Source organism: Hipposideros armiger, unplaced genomic scaffold (assembly GCF_001890085.2).
Source record: "Hipposideros armiger isolate ML-2016 unplaced genomic scaffold, ASM189008v1 scaffold_799, whole genome shotgun sequence".
In the NCBI taxonomy this organism is placed as follows: Eukaryota; Metazoa; Chordata; class Mammalia; order Chiroptera; family Hipposideridae; genus Hipposideros; species Hipposideros armiger.
The window spans coordinates 17,612-35,530 of NW_017732149.1; the positions used below are offsets into that span (position 1 = coordinate 17,612).

At 47.0% G+C, this 17,919-nt stretch overlaps 1 protein-coding gene across 2 annotated transcripts in view; it reads right to left on the reverse strand.

The window, feature by feature from the left end:
• Nucleotides 1-368: 368 nt before the first annotated feature.
• Nucleotides 369-17,919, reverse strand: part of LOC109374167 (integrin alpha-M-like) — a 34,806-nt gene continuing 17,255 nt past the window's right edge. Inside the window, exons 13-30 of one of the 2 annotated variants that reach the window (XM_019628506.1) lie at nt 11,657-11,797; nt 11,355-11,564; nt 8,803-8,933; nt 8,545-8,708; nt 6,874-7,028; nt 6,637-6,768; nt 6,398-6,471; nt 6,045-6,186; nt 5,827-5,949; nt 5,078-5,157; nt 4,191-4,274; nt 3,811-3,886; nt 2,910-3,017; nt 2,624-2,707; nt 2,352-2,465; nt 2,167-2,268; nt 1,814-1,924; nt 369-1,379 (exon numbers count right to left, since the gene is read on the reverse strand). In XM_019628506.1, the coding sequence (XP_019484051.1) occupies nt 1,308-1,379; nt 1,814-1,924; nt 2,167-2,268; nt 2,352-2,465; nt 2,624-2,707; nt 2,910-3,017; nt 3,811-3,886; nt 4,191-4,274; nt 5,078-5,157; nt 5,827-5,949; nt 6,045-6,186; nt 6,398-6,471; nt 6,637-6,768; nt 6,874-7,028; nt 8,545-8,708; nt 8,803-8,933; nt 11,355-11,564; nt 11,657-11,797 (2,103 nt within the window). In that variant the 3' untranslated portion in view covers nt 369-1,307. The remainder of the gene's footprint in view (nt 1,380-1,813; nt 1,925-2,166; nt 2,269-2,351; nt 2,466-2,623; nt 2,708-2,909; nt 3,018-3,810; nt 3,887-4,190; nt 4,275-5,077; nt 5,158-5,826; nt 5,950-6,044; nt 6,187-6,397; nt 6,472-6,636; nt 6,769-6,873; nt 7,029-8,544; nt 8,709-8,802; nt 8,934-11,354; nt 11,565-11,656; nt 11,798-17,919) is intronic. The other variant, XM_019628507.1, reaches the window with a different exon arrangement.

The following is a 17,919-nucleotide window of genomic DNA, read 5'->3' on the forward strand; positions in this document are numbered from 1 at the left end:
CTGCGGCTGCTGGCCGCTCACGCTGGCTGCTGGCTATACACGGTAGCCCATGGCAATCCACCTGCCGTCACCGGTGACTCAAGGCAGCCCAGCTCCAGGTTGAGTTGTTGTTCAGCATCTTAGCTGTAGAGGGCAGTGTCACTGGCCCTCATATGTGGGATCTGAACCGGGGCCCTCTGGCATCTCAAGCCAGCTCTTAACCAATGCGCCACTCGGCCGGCCCATCTATTGGTATTTCTTAGGGCCACTCTTAATTAAACTTCTTTCATTCAAATTCTTATCTTGGGTTTGCTTCTGGGAGAACCCAAACTTCTGGGAATATATCCTATAAACTACCCTTACACATATGCAAAATGACATACTCACTATTATATCACCACTGTTTTAATGACAAGAGATTGGAAATAACATATCAAAAGGATACTGGTTACATACATTGTGATTCACCCACATGATGGACTACCATGGAGCTGTATAAAAGAATGAAGGGATACCTTATGTCTTACACGAAACAATGTCTGAGCTACAGTAATGGAAAAAACAAGATGCAGAGCAATATAAGTAACGCATGCTATCATCTGTGTAAAAAGCGTGTGTGTGTGTGCACATGTGTGTGTGTGTGTGTGTGTGTGTACGTGCATATCTAGAGTCTTTGTGAAGGAGACCCCAAAACACGTAGCCTTGACTTGAATGGCTAGGGGGAACCCTTTTCACCCCACATCCTGCACATCTTCTGATTTCTGTACTATGGACCGGTTAATCAATTCAAAAACATGAAAGAAACATTAATAAATAAATGGACAGAAGGCAGCATGTCATTGCTCACTGGACACATTTAGTTCTAGGGTTGGGACAGGCTCCGCCAGTGGATCAGACCCAGGTTCTAGCATGGCTTCTCTGTGGGGTGTTGTCCAGCTGCCAGGCCCCTGCGGGCCACATGCTGACCCACAGAGGGAGGTCGCACTTCCTTCTGCAGGGAGGGGATCTAATGCTCTCCCATTGAGTTCACCCACAGGAGCTGCCAGCGCCTCTGCCCGGAGGCCCCAGCAATCCCTTTGTGCCTGAGTGGTTGTGCTGAACGTACCTCCCCACACAAGAGATATTGGCGCCACACACGTAGCCCACACACACACATGCGTACACACGCACGCACACACACGGATGGAAACAGAAACCCAAGCAGGTCTTTCCTGAATGTGATGTCACTGCCCAGCCTCCTGCGGGACGTGTCTGTCCAGCGGCCTGCATGTTGGTCTAACTCAAGTCCTGGCTGCTTCAGAGGAGGCCACTCAGTGGACACAGAGCTGCTACTGGGGCGGGGCAGCTTCAGGACCAGCTTCGCCCATCATGTCTTTGTACTGCCGCTTGAAGAAACCGAGCTGTGGGGCAGAGACAGAGGAGTAAGGGCCCCTGAAGCCAGGGCACTTGGGGAGGGTCACGCAGACCAGGAGGGGACACAGAGGGACCGAGAAGCACAAAGCGGAGAGTATAAAAGGGACCTGGGAAAAGTGGGACTGGGAGAGAGATGGCATCAACATGGGGGCTGGAAAGACAAAAAAAGGGAGAAAGAGAAAATATCAGGAGGAGCAGGACACTACTCCTTACGTGAGGTCACTCTGTACCCAGGGTACTGTGAGTGCTCCCACATCGCAACTCCGTCACCTTTGCAGGATGGGCATTTATATTCTTACTTAATGCTGATGAAGCTGACACTTGTGACTTGCCAAAGGTCATACAGCCAGCAGGGCTGCTGGGAGCCAAACACATTAAGGAAGACAGACAGGAGCAGAAGGACAGGGCCACAAGGACATACCTTGTACAGGCCAGCGGTGATGAGAGCCAGGAGCACCAACCCCCCCACCGAGCTGCCCACAATGAGGGGTATGGGGTTGTGCACTTCATGTGGCTCCACTTTGGTCTCCGTCTGGGGCAGGGAGAGGGTGCGTCAGGGGAGACAGACTCTTGTGCACATCCCGAACCCAGGAAATAAGCCCTTCCTATGCTCCCCAACCCCAGCCCTCCCTCGTCCCTCCTCCTCCTCACCTTTCTCTCAACCTCTCTCTCCCTCTGTCTCTCCCCGCCGCGGTCTTCCCCCACCCCCCAGATCTCCACAACCCCAGCCTCCTGTCCTCCTTCCAATAGTCCCTCTGAGCCCAGGACACATACCTGGGCCCTCACAAATGCCCCCTGTCCTGGAAGCAGGGTAAACGCCACCTCATCGAACAAGATCTCTGCTGTGCTCACAACCTGGAGGTAGCTGTGCGGACTCTGTGGGGAACAGAGGGTGTGAGCTGCACCCCTGGCACCCCAGCAACACGTCCGGCCTGGCTGAGCTTCAAAGCACCACATACTTTGATATACCAGTCAAATGAGAGGTTGCCTGTGAGGGTGACATTGAATTCTTCCTGGCTGTCAAAGGACAGGAGGTCACACTGGATTCTGTGACAGACAGCAATGGAGCAGTTCTGTGGAAGGGAGGAGAGGGGACAGGTGACTAGGAAAGCTGGATGCAGCAAATGCTGTGTAGACCCAGCCCACTCAGTGGAGAGACAGTGTTGGGCCCCAGAGAGGGGACATGCTGAGTCTGTACGTGGCCCCAAAGTGGACTTGGGCTCATTCTTACCAGCACTGGGACCTTCTTAATCTCAGCCAGGAAGTCAGAGTGGGGGGGGACCCTCTTCTCTGTGTGGCACATACTGGAGAGGTTCTGAGGAAAGGGAGACACTGTGACGAGAGAGACAGATGAGGGATCCCAGGTCGTGTCCCCCCTCCCAAGGATGAGGTGGTCCTAGGTCCAGGCGAGGGTCAGAAATGGCTCCAAAATCCAACAGCAGAATCAGAGGCTTTAGAAAAGACCAGGGGTCTGGAGGCAGGAGCTGGGCCCGCTCCTCAGGCCCCATGGGACTTACCTGGGAGAAGGTGACCTGGGGGGCATCCCACACGGCCACCTGGTTCAGCTGGACTGGGACCCAGAAGACCACACTGACTGGGAGGCTCCTCTGCCCCAGGTTCTTGAACTGTAACATGTGTGTTGGGGGGTCAGGGCCATCTGTCCCCCCAGCAGCTTCCACCAGCCCGCGTCCTGACAGCCCAGCACCGGCCCAGTGCCCTGTCTGCCACGTGATGCTGCCTGAGACTCAGCGAGTGCAGTGATGAAACACACAGACTGGTCCTCAGTAGCAGCTCATCCACTTCCTGGTGAGGCCAAGCGTGTTTATTAAGTTCTCGGAGCTCATTTCTTCAACTTATGCAGGGTATGAAGGTGAAATGAGTGAACTGTGGACATGTGTGGACAGCCAGCTCTGTGTATCCCGGGCCCTGCATCCTCCGGGTCAAACAATCCCAGATCAGAAACGCCCAGAAAAACTGTTCCGTTGTTGCTAAAGTGAGCTATGTAGTCAGGCCTACAATGGTCGCCTGACAGGAGCAGACGTTTTCTTGTCCTTAGTCCCCAAACAATACAGTATAACAACTACGTACATGACATGTGCATTGCATTAGGGATTCTAAGTAACCTCAAGATGCTTCTAAGTCTACGGGTGTGTGTGTGTGTAGGTGTCATGTGGATCCTGCGCCATTGTGTATAAGGGACTTGAGCATCGTGGATTGCAGTGATGGGGGTCCGGGAACCAGTCCCCCCGGATATCAAGGGGCGACTGCATGCACGTGCATGTGTGTGTGCGTGTGTGTGCACAGTGAGAGCACGCATGGAACAGGGCCTGGCACACCCTGGGCCACTGACACATGTTTTCCATCAGTCTCTGCATCCCCGGCCCACAGATTTCCCTGCCCAGCCCCTCAGCTCCCCACCTGATATTGATGCTTTATAATATGGCGGGTCTTCTCGGAAGCTGTGAAGTTGAGGTACTTAGTGGAGATGTCCTGGCTAATGATAGAAAGAAGGGGCAGGAGGTGACAGCACATCAGAGGTGTCCTGGGAGGCATGTCTCGGGCTGCGTGCGTGAGGGGGTGACCGGGCACGTGGGTAAAGCAGCCCTGAGAGGGTGCATGCAGGGTGATGGGCAGGAGCGATGTGTGTGCTGGTCAGGGCCTCACACACATGTACACACCATTGCGCACGCATGCACCCATGCACATGCATCCTCAGACATACACACACAGGCACACAATGGGTGCATCCAGCCCAGGGGTGCAGGCACAGGTGCAGGTCAGGCCCCAGAAGCCAGTACCTGGTGACCACCACATAGACTGCATATTTCACAGGCAGCTCCAGCTGGAATTCCATTCTGTTGGTCCTGGGTACGTTGTTCTCACTGAAGGGAAACAGGGGCTTTTCCTTCTCCCCCTGCTGTACCCCCACCTCCATCCAACCCCAAGTCCAGTTCTCTCTGCATCCCAAACATCACTGTTCTCTGCCCCTGCCTCTGCCTAGGGCCCTCCCTTCTCACCCAATATCTGCAGCACCTTCTTCTTACTGGTCCCTGAATTCCAAGCTGCTCCCATCCCACCCTTAGCCCTCCTGGAGAGAGGCTTTTCTAGCAAATGTGATCATGGTGATCATGTCACTCCCAGGTTAAACTTCAAGCTTCCTAGGAGCATACATCCGTCATTTTATGGCACTGCCAAGGTCTAACCAACTCCCTAAGTCCCACATTATGTGTTTAAGCCACACTTCAATGCAGGCTGACCTTCCCAGTCTCTGGGCTTTGCTTGGTAAGCTCTTCTTTCATTCTGTCGTCATGCCCACCCTCCATGTATGCCTTTGCTTGGCTAACTCACAACCTAAACATTCCTTCAGGAATCTTCTCTGAACACCAAGCTCCCAAGAACACAGGACATAGTTCATTTCATATGGTATTGTCATCGCCAGTTTTCCTGCCTGTCCTTGCCGCTAGATTGTCACTTCTGTGAGGGCAGCAACCTCAGCTGTCTTGTCCACCCTGTCCCACCAGCACTGGGCACAATGTCTGGCATGTTGTAGGTGCTCATTCAGTGTTTGTTGAATGAATGAATGAGCTGAAGGGAAAATCAGTGGGGAGAGGGCAGTGACCCACCCTGGGCAGAGGGTTGGGGCCTCAACAGGGAGGATGCTTGTGGGAGGCCAGGCACAGCCTACCTGGTCATATTGGCCTTGAAAAGTGCTCTGTTTCCAAAGAAAGCATTAGATTCCACGTCTAGTGTAACATTAAAGGTGACCTGCAGTTGGAGAAAGGAGGGACAGTGCCAAGAACAGGAGAGAAGAAACAACCCAAATGTTCATCAACTGAAGAACAGACAAAGGAAATGTGATGCTGCCACACAACAGAATATAATTCAGCCATAAAAAGAAGTGAAGCACTGACATGGGCAGCAACGTGGGTGACCCTTGAAAACATGATGCCAAGTGATGGAAGGACCACGCATCACACATTTCCATTTATACGAAATGTCCAGAGTAGGTGAACCTAGATACAGAACTGGGCTGGTGGCTGCCCAAGGCTGGGAGAGACAGGAGGACTGGGCTGGAGGCTAAGGGGAGTGGGGTCACTCATGGGGGTGAGAAAATCCTCTAGAATCCATCCTGGTGATGGATGAATAACCCTGTGAACAACTGAAGGGCCACTGCATTGCATACATCAAGTGGGTGAATTGTGTAGTATAGGAATTATATCTCAGTAAAGCTGTTTCTCCAAAAAGGAACCTCAACTTAAAAAAAAAAAAGAAAGAAAGAGGAGGAGGAGGAGGAGAAGGAAGGGGAGGGGGAGGAGGAAGGGGAGGAGGAAAGGGAGAAGGAGGGGGAGGAGGAGGGGGAGGGGGAGAAGGAGAACAACAACAACAACAACTCAGAAGGCAGAGGTAAAAAGGTGGGTGTGCCCAGGGCTTGACCTCCGAGTTGCCTGGGAAGATGGGGTGGTTTATGTTGCAGCTGCTGCTCTGCGAGGTCCTGGGTCCCTTGGTGGATGTGTCAGACACACAGGTCACATGCCAGGATCGCCATGAGGGCTGGTTCTGGAAGGTAAGGGAAATAGAGGGGCTGATGTCACCCACCAGCCCCGGGGACCAGGAAAGCTAAGTCAGACGGAGTCTAAGAAAGGTTTGGCTACCTGGACCCCTGACACCGTCCGATAGGACAAGCCAGGTGGGTAGAAGAAGGTGAGATGGGTGCTATAGGAGTCCTCGCCCTGGTTCCTCACAGTCAGTGTCACGTTGAAGTCCCGGGGACCGCCCACCACCAGAGTGTTCAGGCTGTGGGAGGAACAAGCCAGGTGAGGGGCTGAGGGCTTCCCTGTGCGAGCGTGCTCTGGTGGAAAGGAAGCATGAACACTGGAGAGAGACGACAGTGGAGGGGGCAGCTCCAGAGCAGCTGACCTGCCAGACTCCCTCAGAGGCCAGGGGAAGAGCAGAGCACTGGGTCTCGGTGGAGCCTTGGGGGTGGCAATGACAGGAAGAAACTCACCTCATGAAACTGAAGGTGACACTGAGATCATCTTGGCAAATGCTGTCATTGCCACAATTCTTCTCAAAAGGAAACTGCAAAAAATAAAATATGACAAAATGAAATGAGAGGTAATCATGAAATGATATGAAATGAAACAATACAATAAAATATCTAAATAAAATTCTTTGAAATGAAATCAAATGGGCTCCCACCATCTTCGCCCCTGGTCCCTTCCAGGCCCCAACTCCAGGACTCACCGAGGCTGTGAAGAGTCTCTGAGCATCCACAGCCAGCACTGGCCGGAGACCCCCGAAAGAAGTTGAGGGCTGCCCCTCCAGAGAGAAGTTGAGACGCAGGATGATCGGAGTCACGGAGTCCTCTACACATTCCTGAGAGAAGGTGGGGTTTGGGGGTCGGCTCCCTCAGCTTCCCAGGTGCACCTCCCCTCCCACCAGCACTTGGAGGAGCCAGAAGTGTGGTTACCCACTGCTCACCGGTAACTGTAGCTTCAGGGTCTCACATTCCTGCTTCAGCCTCAACATCTGTGTCCGTCTGCATGTGCGGTTCTTTGTCTCCTCAAAGATGGCCCGGGGATGTGAGCGACTTGGGTCCAGAGCCAGGTCATAGGTGACAATGCTCTGGATCTCTCCTGAGTGGGGAGGGGCATCAGAGTGGGGAGGAGCCTGGGTTTGGAGTCAGACAGTCTGGAGTCTGCAGCCCAGCCCCTCTGCTCCCCAGGTGTATGACTTTGGGCATATTATCCAACCTCTTTGAATCTCAACTCCTTATTTTTAAATTGAGGACAATAATTTTACCTTCCCAGTGGTGAAAATAAGATGAAATGGGTCTATAAAACATATAGCACAGTACTTGCCACATAATTAGTGTTCATTCAATAAATTATAGCTATTCTGTTACATACTCAAAAATTAAGTATATTTTTCTGGCTTTTTTTAACTTTTTGTCTTTGTCTTTGGTCTTCAGCAATCTGTGCCTTGGTATGGTACAATGTATAATGTGCACACGTTTAATGCACCATGGTATGGTTTCCTTTGCATTTTCCCTGCTTTGATTTGATTTGGTAGAGAATCTTGATGTCTTTCAGCAATTTGAGAAAATGCTTCACCACTATTTCTTTAACTGTCGCTTCTTTTTTATTCATATTCTCTCTCTCTCTCTCTCTCTCTCTCTCTCTCTCTCTCTCTCTCTGAATTCCAATTACATGCTTTGATTTCAAGTCTTTTCTGAAGTTCTCCATAATTTCCTCTTTTTTCTTGAAGATATTAATCAAAGTTATGTTTTCAATTCCTATCTGATAGCTCTAATTTCTGAATCACCTGTGGGTCTATTTCTGTTGTTTATTGTTTCTCTTGGACATCGTCCCAATAGAAAGAACAAGTTGTTTGCCAAGGCCTCTCCCAATTTGTTTCCCCAGCACTGGAAAGCTGCTGAATTTCTGCTCAGCTCTTTAGCTCTCTAATTTCTGTCTTCTACTGAGTTCCTTGGAAAATTGACCTGCACACACATGGCTTAAGAATCAGCCAATGACTTGAGAAGAATTTCTATGTAGATCTTGGGGAACTTTCTCTGCAGTCTTCTACTTTCCAAGACTTTGCTCTCATTTCTTTCTAGCCATGCTGGCTGCCCCAAACTCTGACTGTTGTCTGCTCAGCCCAGTAAGATTACTACTAGAAACCTAATTTTATGATCTCCCTATTTCTCTCTCTTACCATCACTGCTATTCTGCAAACCCAAGCACATTGCCACTCTTTAAAAGTAGAAACAAGGGAAGAAGTCGAGTGAGTTGTGATAAAATGCATGTCTTAATGCTTCATGAATTTGTGCTTAGCTTCATCAACACAATCTCCCCTTTAAATGAGTTATCTCTCAGTTAAAAAAAATTCTGATTAATTCACAGGTGTGGAGCCCTTGGTTATCTGGAGAACTCAGAGAGTCAGGGAGTGCCACATGCTCACTTCTTTGATAATGTTTGCTGGGCATCCCCATCCAGCAAGGGAATCACCTGCTTTCTCCAGACAACCTTGGAGAAGGCTGTTGAAACCTGTGAGAACTTTGCTCCGGACTGCCAAGAAGACTGAGCAGGCTGGGCCTCTCATCAATGACCCCAGTCGTTAAACCTGTTGAGACTTGCCCCCCAGCCTCACCTTCTTGCAGCCGGTCCCGTGTGGTCTTGTGAACACGGAGGCAGACTCTGGCCTCTCCTGCAGGCTGGCCTTTCACCACATGCTCATGACACTCAAACACCTCCCTGGCCAATTCCCTGGGGGTGAACTCCATGGTCACGTCAACTGTCAGCACAGGCTGGGACCTGTAAGGAGACCAGAGGGCCATCATGGGTGTTCAGGCAGCAAAGCTGCTCCTTAAAGCAAAGATACCTGGTGTGCTCCAGGAGAGGTTCTCACCTGAGCAGCAGTGCATGTCCCTGGGCCCCAATGACCAGGTCCACCAGTCCATCCATCGTGAGATCCTGGCCCCCACTCAGAGACTGACCAAAATACTGGAGCCTGGGGGAGATCTGGGAGCCTGCAATCCGCTGAGAGTAGAAAAGAGGGAGGGGAAAAGGGAGTGGGAAAGAATAAGAAACCATGTAACTCAGCTGCCAAGGGCAACCCAAGGAGAGATTGTCTCGGCCCCAGTCAAGTCTCCTCTCCCACAGCTTCCCAAGGAATTAGGGCAATTACTCAGCTTTAGACCAGTCTGGAGATGACACCCAAAGTTGCCATTAATTACCTAAGTTTTTGAGGGAAAACAAATAGTTTTACAGGAAAGAAGTGACATAGTATGCTACTTGACTCAGCTGAATCCCATTTACATGGTCATGCTAACACAAACACCAAATATTGATCTAACCAAAATTATATCAATATAAGAAGTGGGGAAGGGGTAGAAGGCACGTGAATATGTGGCAAGAGGGGTCTGAAAAAAGCTCAGACCTCACCTTCCATAGTGTAAAGTAAATGCTAAAACAAAAATCAAGAAGTAATAAAATAATCATGTCATTGGGAAGTATGGTGAATCGTTGAAAGAGCTAAAAGTGGTTTCCTCAAGAAAAGAGGAAATAAAGAGGAAATCACAGTGTGGAAATGGTTGTTTTTCCTTATGAGTCTTAAAGAAAGATTTTGATTATCTAATCTATGTGCAAAAGTAACACTGAACGAGTAACAGCCAAATAAATTAAAAAGAGAATTTTAAAGTGTTTTTGTCATATACGTAATGCCACTGAACTGTACACTTTAAAATGGTTAAGATGGTGAATTTTATGTCATGTATATCTTACCACAATTTTTTAAGTGATTTTCTCAAGTGAAAGGAAGCATGGGATGCTGGAACTCTGCTATATCTTAATCTAGGTGGTGCTTACTTGGGTTCAACAGATATGTGAAAATTTATCACTTAAGATTTGTGTGTTTACTGCATGTACATTGTACCTCAAATTTTTTTAAGGAAATTTATTTGTATTTTTTGGGAGGAAGCTTTGTTTTGAAATTATGTATAATATGGTAGTTGGGAGATCCACAGCCTGTTTGCTTGTCCAAACACTGAGCACCTCTGCTCCAATCATAGAGAAAAACACAAGTTAAAAATGCGAACAGTAGAATAGGGCAGCATGATTCTTGCATTTGTTTTCAACTCCAAAGCCTATGGGGCATGCATGCGTACGTGCGTGTGGACATGTAAAGTATCTTCCCTGATCCTTGTTTGTTTGTGTGTGGTGAGTTATGGTGCAGATAGGAGTAGGAAGTAGGGCTTTCACTGTTTACTTTAGATTTATAAATTTGTATAAGCATGTAAACCTTTTGTAATAAAAATAAAGTAAAACCAGTACCTTCAAACCCCATTTACACAGAAAAGCAACAGGTACCAAATGAAAAGAGGCATTAGTATTATATATTCACACAATTGTGGAAAGAAGCTCCATGACACAGAAAGAAGTGGGTAAGGCAGTGATTCTTAGCTCTGGCTACAATGAAAGAGCCTGTAAATAATATTGGGGCCTGCATAATGTACTATTTCATTTATATGAAGTTCTAGAATGGGCAAAACTAATCTGTGGTGGAAAATAATCAGAACAATTATTCCCATTGGGATGGAGTAGAGTCAGAAATTGACTGGGAAGGGGCAGGAGGGAACTCTCTGCAGTGACGATGTTCTGTATCTTGATAGGAGGGTGGGTTACACAGGTGTATGCATTTGTCAAAAGTCATTGAATGGCTCAAGATTTGTGCATTTCCTGTTTGTAAATTTTATCTTAAAAATCACAGTAAGCAGATATTGAATTCCAGTTAATGATATACAAGCTGAAGTATTTACAGGTGAAGTAGACTAATGCTGCAACTTACTTTGAAATGCATTCATTAAATAAGATGGACTGTAGGGGAAAAAATGGATATATGATCAAGTAAATTTAGTAAAATATTAATTGTAGATTCTAGGTTGTAAATATATGGGTGTTCACTGGACAATTCTTTCAACTTTGCTTATAAATTTGAAAATTTTCTAAATTTCTTGAGAGAGAGGCTCTGTGCGACTGCACAAATGACAAGCCCCATGAAGCATGCAGTTCTGGTAGGGTGGCCCACTGTGTGGGTTTCCTGAGATGAGAGACGTTCTGTGTTAAAACCGGGAGAGATTTAGGCAGACCAGGACTCTTGGTTACCCTACCCAAACTGAGATTCGGAAGAAAGGAATGTCTACCTCCCAACACTCGCAACTTGCCATTTACTACCTCTAATCTCCTTGTCTGCACGGTGTGGATGCTGGTGGCCCATGCACCTCCTGTAGTTGTGGTAAGAATTAACCTAGAATTGAGGAGTCTTGGGGGTTTCTGTGAAGTGTGCTATTATTTTTAAAGTTCTGAAAAGGAGTAATGGGAGAACTAATCTGGCAGCTGTGGAAACATTGAATCAGAAAAGGACAGATCAGCAAATAGGTTATTGTCATGATGGGGCCTCACCTGGCTGTGGGAGGGGCTGATGCCCAGTCCTGAGGTTCCATGGAACAGGTAGACAGCACCCTGGTTCTCCTGCTCTCCCGGGGCCCCGATGGCTATGTCCGTCAGCTTGTCCCCATTCACGTCCCCCAGCACTGTCAGGGCTGTCCCAAAGCGGCCCCAGGGGTGGCCTTGCTCCCCACGGAGAATGGCCTCACACTGCCACCTAGCCCTCTGCAGAACAAAACCAGTGCCAGGCCCAACTCAGGCAACCCCTCCACCCCACAGCCCAGCCCCACCCAGGCCAGGTCCCATCAGCCACTCACCCCCCGGGGTAAGGGGCACACAGACACCTGGCCCCCCCGAGTTGAATCATAGTAATGGGGAGCCCCGATGAGGACCAGGTCGGAGCTGCCGTCTCTGTCCACGTCCACGGAGCAGAGGGAGGCCCCAAAGTAGGAGCCAATCTGAAAGAGATGAGGCCAAAATCACATACCTCTTCCCATTTAAAGCAGAGCATGGGGGTTTTCTCCCTGTGCAGAGAAATCATGCCTGCTAGGAAAAGCCCTTTGGAGCAGTTGTGATCCTCCAGATAATTCACGATACATTCCCATTTGACTGTGCTACCAGAGAGAGGAGCATATAACAGAGTTGATGCTTAGTGGGTGAGGATTTACCCCAAATGTTGTTCCAGGGAGATGATTAAAATAGCAAAGAAGATGGACCAGAAAACACAGACAGAAAAGCCTGTAAGAGCAGACAGAATATCATTTCAATACATTGGAAGTCTTTAGGGGGTAAAAAATCAAAGTTGGCAGTCTGGCTAATAAGGAATCAACTGGCTTGGATTAAAAGTAACTATTGCTGGGCCTGTCGAGTGGCGCGTTGGTTAAGAACTGGCTTGGGATGCCAGAGGGCCCTGGTTCGGATCCCACATATGAGGGCCAGTGGCACTGCCCTCTGCAGCTAAGATGGTGAATGGCAGCCTGACCCGGGGCTGGGCTGCCGTGGGTCGCTGGCGACAGCATAGGTTGCAGTCCCCTGCTGCAGTGGGCTGCCATAAGCTACCGTGTGTAGCCAGCAGCCAGCGTGAGTGGCCAGCAGCCGCCGTAAGCGGCCGTCCAGAGGCCGGCGACTGATCTGCCTCTCCAGGGAAGAGCGCAATGATGGTGCCAGCTTGGGCCAGTGAAGCAACATCCTCCACAACTAGACTTGTTCTCCTTCCCCCGATTCCCCAGCGCTCTTCCCCTCCCCCAATTCCCCAATAGAATCTTTTTTAAAAAGTAACTATTGCTACAGGGATATTTTTGTGTGACATTGAGAAATAATGTCTACTTTTAAAAAGAATTTTAGGGAAGGTCCAAGATGGTGGAATAGGTAAACGCGATTCCTGCCACTTCCCAGGATCACATTAAGATTATAACTATTACAACTGAGTTATAGAACAATCATCATAGAGAACCACCTAAAGTCTAGCTGAACACAAGTCCTATAACTAAGGATATAAAGAAGAAGCCACATCAAGGCTGATAGGAAGGGTAGAGATTCTAAATGGAAAGGTCCCACACCCATGGTGTTGCAATTAAAAATTGGGAGGGAGGAGTGGCCTGTTAGCTCAGGCTCATAACACTAAGGTTGCCAGTTCAATCCCCATATGGGTTACTGAGTTGTGCCCTCCACAACTAGATTAGAACAACTTCTTGACTTGGATCTGATGGGTCTTGGAAAAACACACTGTTCCCCAATAAATTTTTTTTAAAAACAGTGGGCCAGCCGAGTTGCTCAGTTGGTTAAGAGTTAGCTTAAGAGCATGAGCTCTGAGCAACAGGGCCACCAGTTCGATTCACACATGGGCCAGTGATGCTGCACCTGAGCTGAGTTGCCGCTGAGCTGCCAACAGGTGATAGGATGGCTCAGCTTGTGAGAGCACGTGCTCCTAACAACAAGACTGCCTGTTCAATGATGGGCTATGCCTGCCTGCAACTAAGACTGAACTCGGAACCTTGAGATGAGCTGCCGCCCGGATGGCTCAGTGGATAGAGCGTTAAGACGCTCTTAACAACAAGGCTGCCAGGTTCAACTCCCACATGGGATGGTGGCTATGCCTAACTGCAACTAAGATTGTAGCACAGCACCTTAAGCTTAGAGGCCGTGAGCTGCCAACGGGCAGCCAGATGGTGACTGGTGCCCTCCACAACTAAGACTGAAGAACAACAACTTGGCTGGTCCCCCTCCCCAATTCCCCAACACTGTTACCCTCCCCCCAATTCCCCAATTAAAAAAAAAAAGCAGCAAGAGAAAAACAGTTAGTTATCTATAAAGGAGCTTCCATAGGAGCCAGAAAGGAATTGGCATGTAATATTCGAAGTGATGAAAATTAAGGACCTGCAGCCAAGAGTACTCTACCCAGCAAGGCTATCATTTAGAATCGATGGACAGGTAAAGAGCTTTCCAGATAAGAAAAAGCTAAAGTTCATCACCACAAAACCAAGATTACAAGGAATCTTAGAGGAACTTCTTTAAGACAAAAGGGGGGAAAAGATCAAAATATGAATAATATAATGGCAATAACTTCATATCTATCAAAAATTACTTTCAATGTAAATGGATTAAATGCCCCAATCAAAAGATAGAGTGAGTGAACAGATAACAAAACAAGACCCTTACATATGCTGCCTACATGAGACTCACTTCAGACCAAAAGACACAAACAAACTAAAAACAAAGAGGTGTAAAAAGATATTTCATGAAAATGGAAACAAACAAACAAAGCTGGGTAGCAATATTTATACCAGATAAATAGACTTTAAAACAAAAACGACAAGAGACAAAGAAGGACTCAGTGATCCCACTACTGTGTATTTATCCAAAGAAATCCAAAACACTATTTCAAGGGGATATGTGCATCCATGTGTTCATTGCAGCATTGTTTACAGTGGCCAAGGTGTGGAGGTGTCCATTGATGGAAGAATGGATAAAGAGGAGGTGGTACATACATAGAATGGAATATTGCTCAGCCATGGAAGGGAATGGGTTTTTGCCATCTGGGGCAGCATGGATGGACCTGGAGCGTATTGTACTGAGTGGAGTATGTCAGACAGAGAAAGACAGATGCAATGAGATTTTGATTATGTGTGGAAATATAAAGAACAAAGTAAACAAACAAAACAGAAACAAACTGGGCCGGCCGAGTGGCGCAATGGTTAAGAACTGGCTTGGGACGCCAGAAGGCCCCGGTTCGGATCCCACATATGAGAGCCAGTGACACTGCCCTCCACAGCTAAGATGCTGATAAACAGCTCAACATGGAGCTGGGCTGCTGTGAGTCGCCGGCGACATTGTAGGCTGCAGCACCTGCTGCAGTGGGTTGCCATGGGCTACCGTGTGTAGCCAGCAGCCAACGTGAGCGGCCAGCAGCCACAGTGAGTGGCTGTCCAGAAGCCGGCGACTGATGTGCCTCACCCGGGAAGAGCGCAATGATGGTGCCAATTTGGGCCAGTGAAGCAACGTCCTCCACAACTAGACTGAAGAACAAAAGGACAGCAACTTGTCTGTTCCCCTTCCCCCAATTCCCCAGCGCTGTTCCAATCCCCCAATTCCCCAATAAAAATCTTTAAAAAAAAAACCAGAAACAAACTTATTGATACAGAGAACATATTGATGGCTGCCAGAAGAGAAGGGGGATGGGGATGGGTGAAAAAGGGGAAGGGATTAAGAAGTACAAATTGGTTGTTACACAGTAGTCATGGGGATGTAGGGTATAGCACAAGGAATATAGTCAATAATGTTGTAATAATTATGTATGGTGTCAGATAGGTACTAGATTTATTGGGGTGATAGATGGGAGGGGAGTTGGGGTGAAAACATGAAGAAATTAAGTACAAATTGGTAGTTACAAAATAGTCATGGGTGTGTAAAGTAAAGCATAGGGAACATAGTCAATGATATGGTAATAACTATTATAGTACCCAGGTGGGTACTAGACTCATCAGAAGGATCACTTCTTAAATTATATAAATGTCTAACCACTATGTTGTGCAACTCAAATTAATATAAAATAATATTGAATATCAACTGTAATTGAAAAATTAAAAAGGGGAGAAAAGGTAAAGGGGGATAAGAGATCCAAATTTTCAGGTATAAAGCAAATAAATCATGGGGATGTAATGTACAGCATGGGGAATCTAGTCAATAATATTGTGATAGTGTGGGACAGTGTCAGATGGTTGCTGGACTTATCATGGGGATCATTCTTTACGTATATACATGTTGAATAGTTTCAGTACCCCTGAAACTAATATTGTATGTTAGCTATATTTTAATAAAAATCTTTTTCAAATAAAGCAAACATTCTTTCATAATCCTCAGAATTAACTAATACCCAATATGCTGTCTTGAATCGTGAAATTCATCAGCTCTTGACATCATCTAGACCTGTATCTAGAACTCCATTGTAAAATCATTTCAGGCATGTGTTAGGTTTCTGTGAAAACTTCATTTAAGTGTAAACCTCACACCACACTGTCAGTTTTTGTCTTAATAAAATTATATAGATTTTTTTTTAAAAAAAAGACTAACGAACTTTAAGCAAACAATCAGTCGGGAGTGTCTATGGGAGGAGCGAGGGCCCATGGGAGTTCCCACACTCTACATAATCATGAGAACCCTACAGGAAGAACTCCATGTTTACAATAAAGCTCTATGGTTCTAACTTCCCCTTCCCTTAACTTCCTTTTCCCTTCTATAAATACTCCTTCATCTTGGAATACAGGCCAGAGCATGCATGTGGCTTGCTACATCTGCATGCAGTGGGAATGGGTTGCAACCCTTTTTTTCCCCAAATGAATCATTTTTGGTAACGAAACACGATGTTATTTTTCAGTCAACAGTAGTTAAGTTTTGAAATAGGGAAGTGTGAGTCCTCCAATTTCATTCTTCTTTTTCAAAATGATTTTGGCTATTCTGGGTCCCTTGTCTTTCCATATGAACTTTAGAATCAGCTTGTTCATTTCGGCAACATGGTTGAACAAGCCCTGTATTCCAGGGATAAACCACACTTGGTTGTGACTATTATCTTTTTAAAGATTGCTTGATTTAATTTGCTGACACAATTGACCCTTGAACAACACCAGGGATTTGACTCCCCCCCACCCCATGTAAATGAAACTCATATATAACTTTTGACTCCCCAAAAACTTAACTACTAATTGCCTACTGTTGATCAGAAGCCTAACTTACAACATAAACAGTTGATTAACACATATTTTGTATGTTACATGTATTACACAAATTCATGACACATCTAACTTTTTCTTAATTTTTTCATTATTTCTTGGTTATGCAATTCATCTGTGAGTTTTTTCAAACTCTTGCAAATCGCTAAAATTTTTTCTGATATATTTACTGGAAAAAAAAGTGGACTTACACAGTTCAAACCCATATTGTTCAAAAGTCAACTGTATTTGGTTGAGGATTTTTTCATCTTTATTGGATATTGGTCTGTAGTCAACAAAGAGTCTTAAACTGAAGACTGATATAAATAGTTTCTCATTTAGAAAGTTCACCCTCCTATGAATTAGAGGGAAGCAACATGGGATTTGGGGAGACCAACAAGGAGGCTGCAGCTAGGTCCACAGAAGAGCTGGTGGCCTGGGCCAAGCTAATAGCAGCAGAAATGGAGGGAGTGAATAAGCTTGAGATGAATCTGCTTCCTACCCTTCTTCCAGTGTCTTCTTCCACATTTCCCCTATCCCCATATACACACACACTTGGAACCTATGCTTTCTCCGTCCTCTGACCCTTTTCTTTCTTGCCTCTTCACTTCTCTAGTTTTTCCACCTTAAATGTCACCTCCTTAGGAAGCCATCCCTAATGCTTTTATGTGGGTACCCCTTCCATTTGCTCTCATAACACTCAAACTGTCCCTGGTTAAGTATTTATCAACCTTGATTATAGTTTGCACGTGGAATACCTGTGTGTGGTGGGGAGTCTACCAGCCACCTTTCCCCCATGTGATCCTGAACCACACACACAACACAGAGAAGAAGCATCACACCCATACCTGACTCCCTGAAAGTCCCCGCACATTCTTCCCACCCTACCCCTCTACATGCCAGGCACTGACACCATCAGTGTCAACATGTATTGGTAAAACCTTTGAAGGTCATATGGAGAAAGTGACTATTGACAAAGAATGACAAGCTGGTTCAGGTGTCAGAGCAAACTGGTTTCCTCTACATAGGATGCATTAATCACAGACCAAAAGAACAGATGAAAATTAAAGGAACACACACAGAACTACAGGCACAATATCGTGGGTACCATCCTACATCAGAGGTTTGCAAGGATGATTCTGACTAAAGGTTTTTGCCTCACACACCACCTAAGATACCACACCACACTGCTCTTGTAGGGGTGATATTTAAAAGTGTTTGGACAACTCAGGCACCAGCCAGGGAGGGACTTAGCTGGAGTAGGTCTAGAGGTGCCCTGGGTGCCCTGCCTGATCTCAGAGTTTGCTGGGGAAGTTCAAAGAGGCCTGAGGAAGGGGCCAGGGTTTGGGAGTAGGGGGCACCTCGGGGAAACGGCT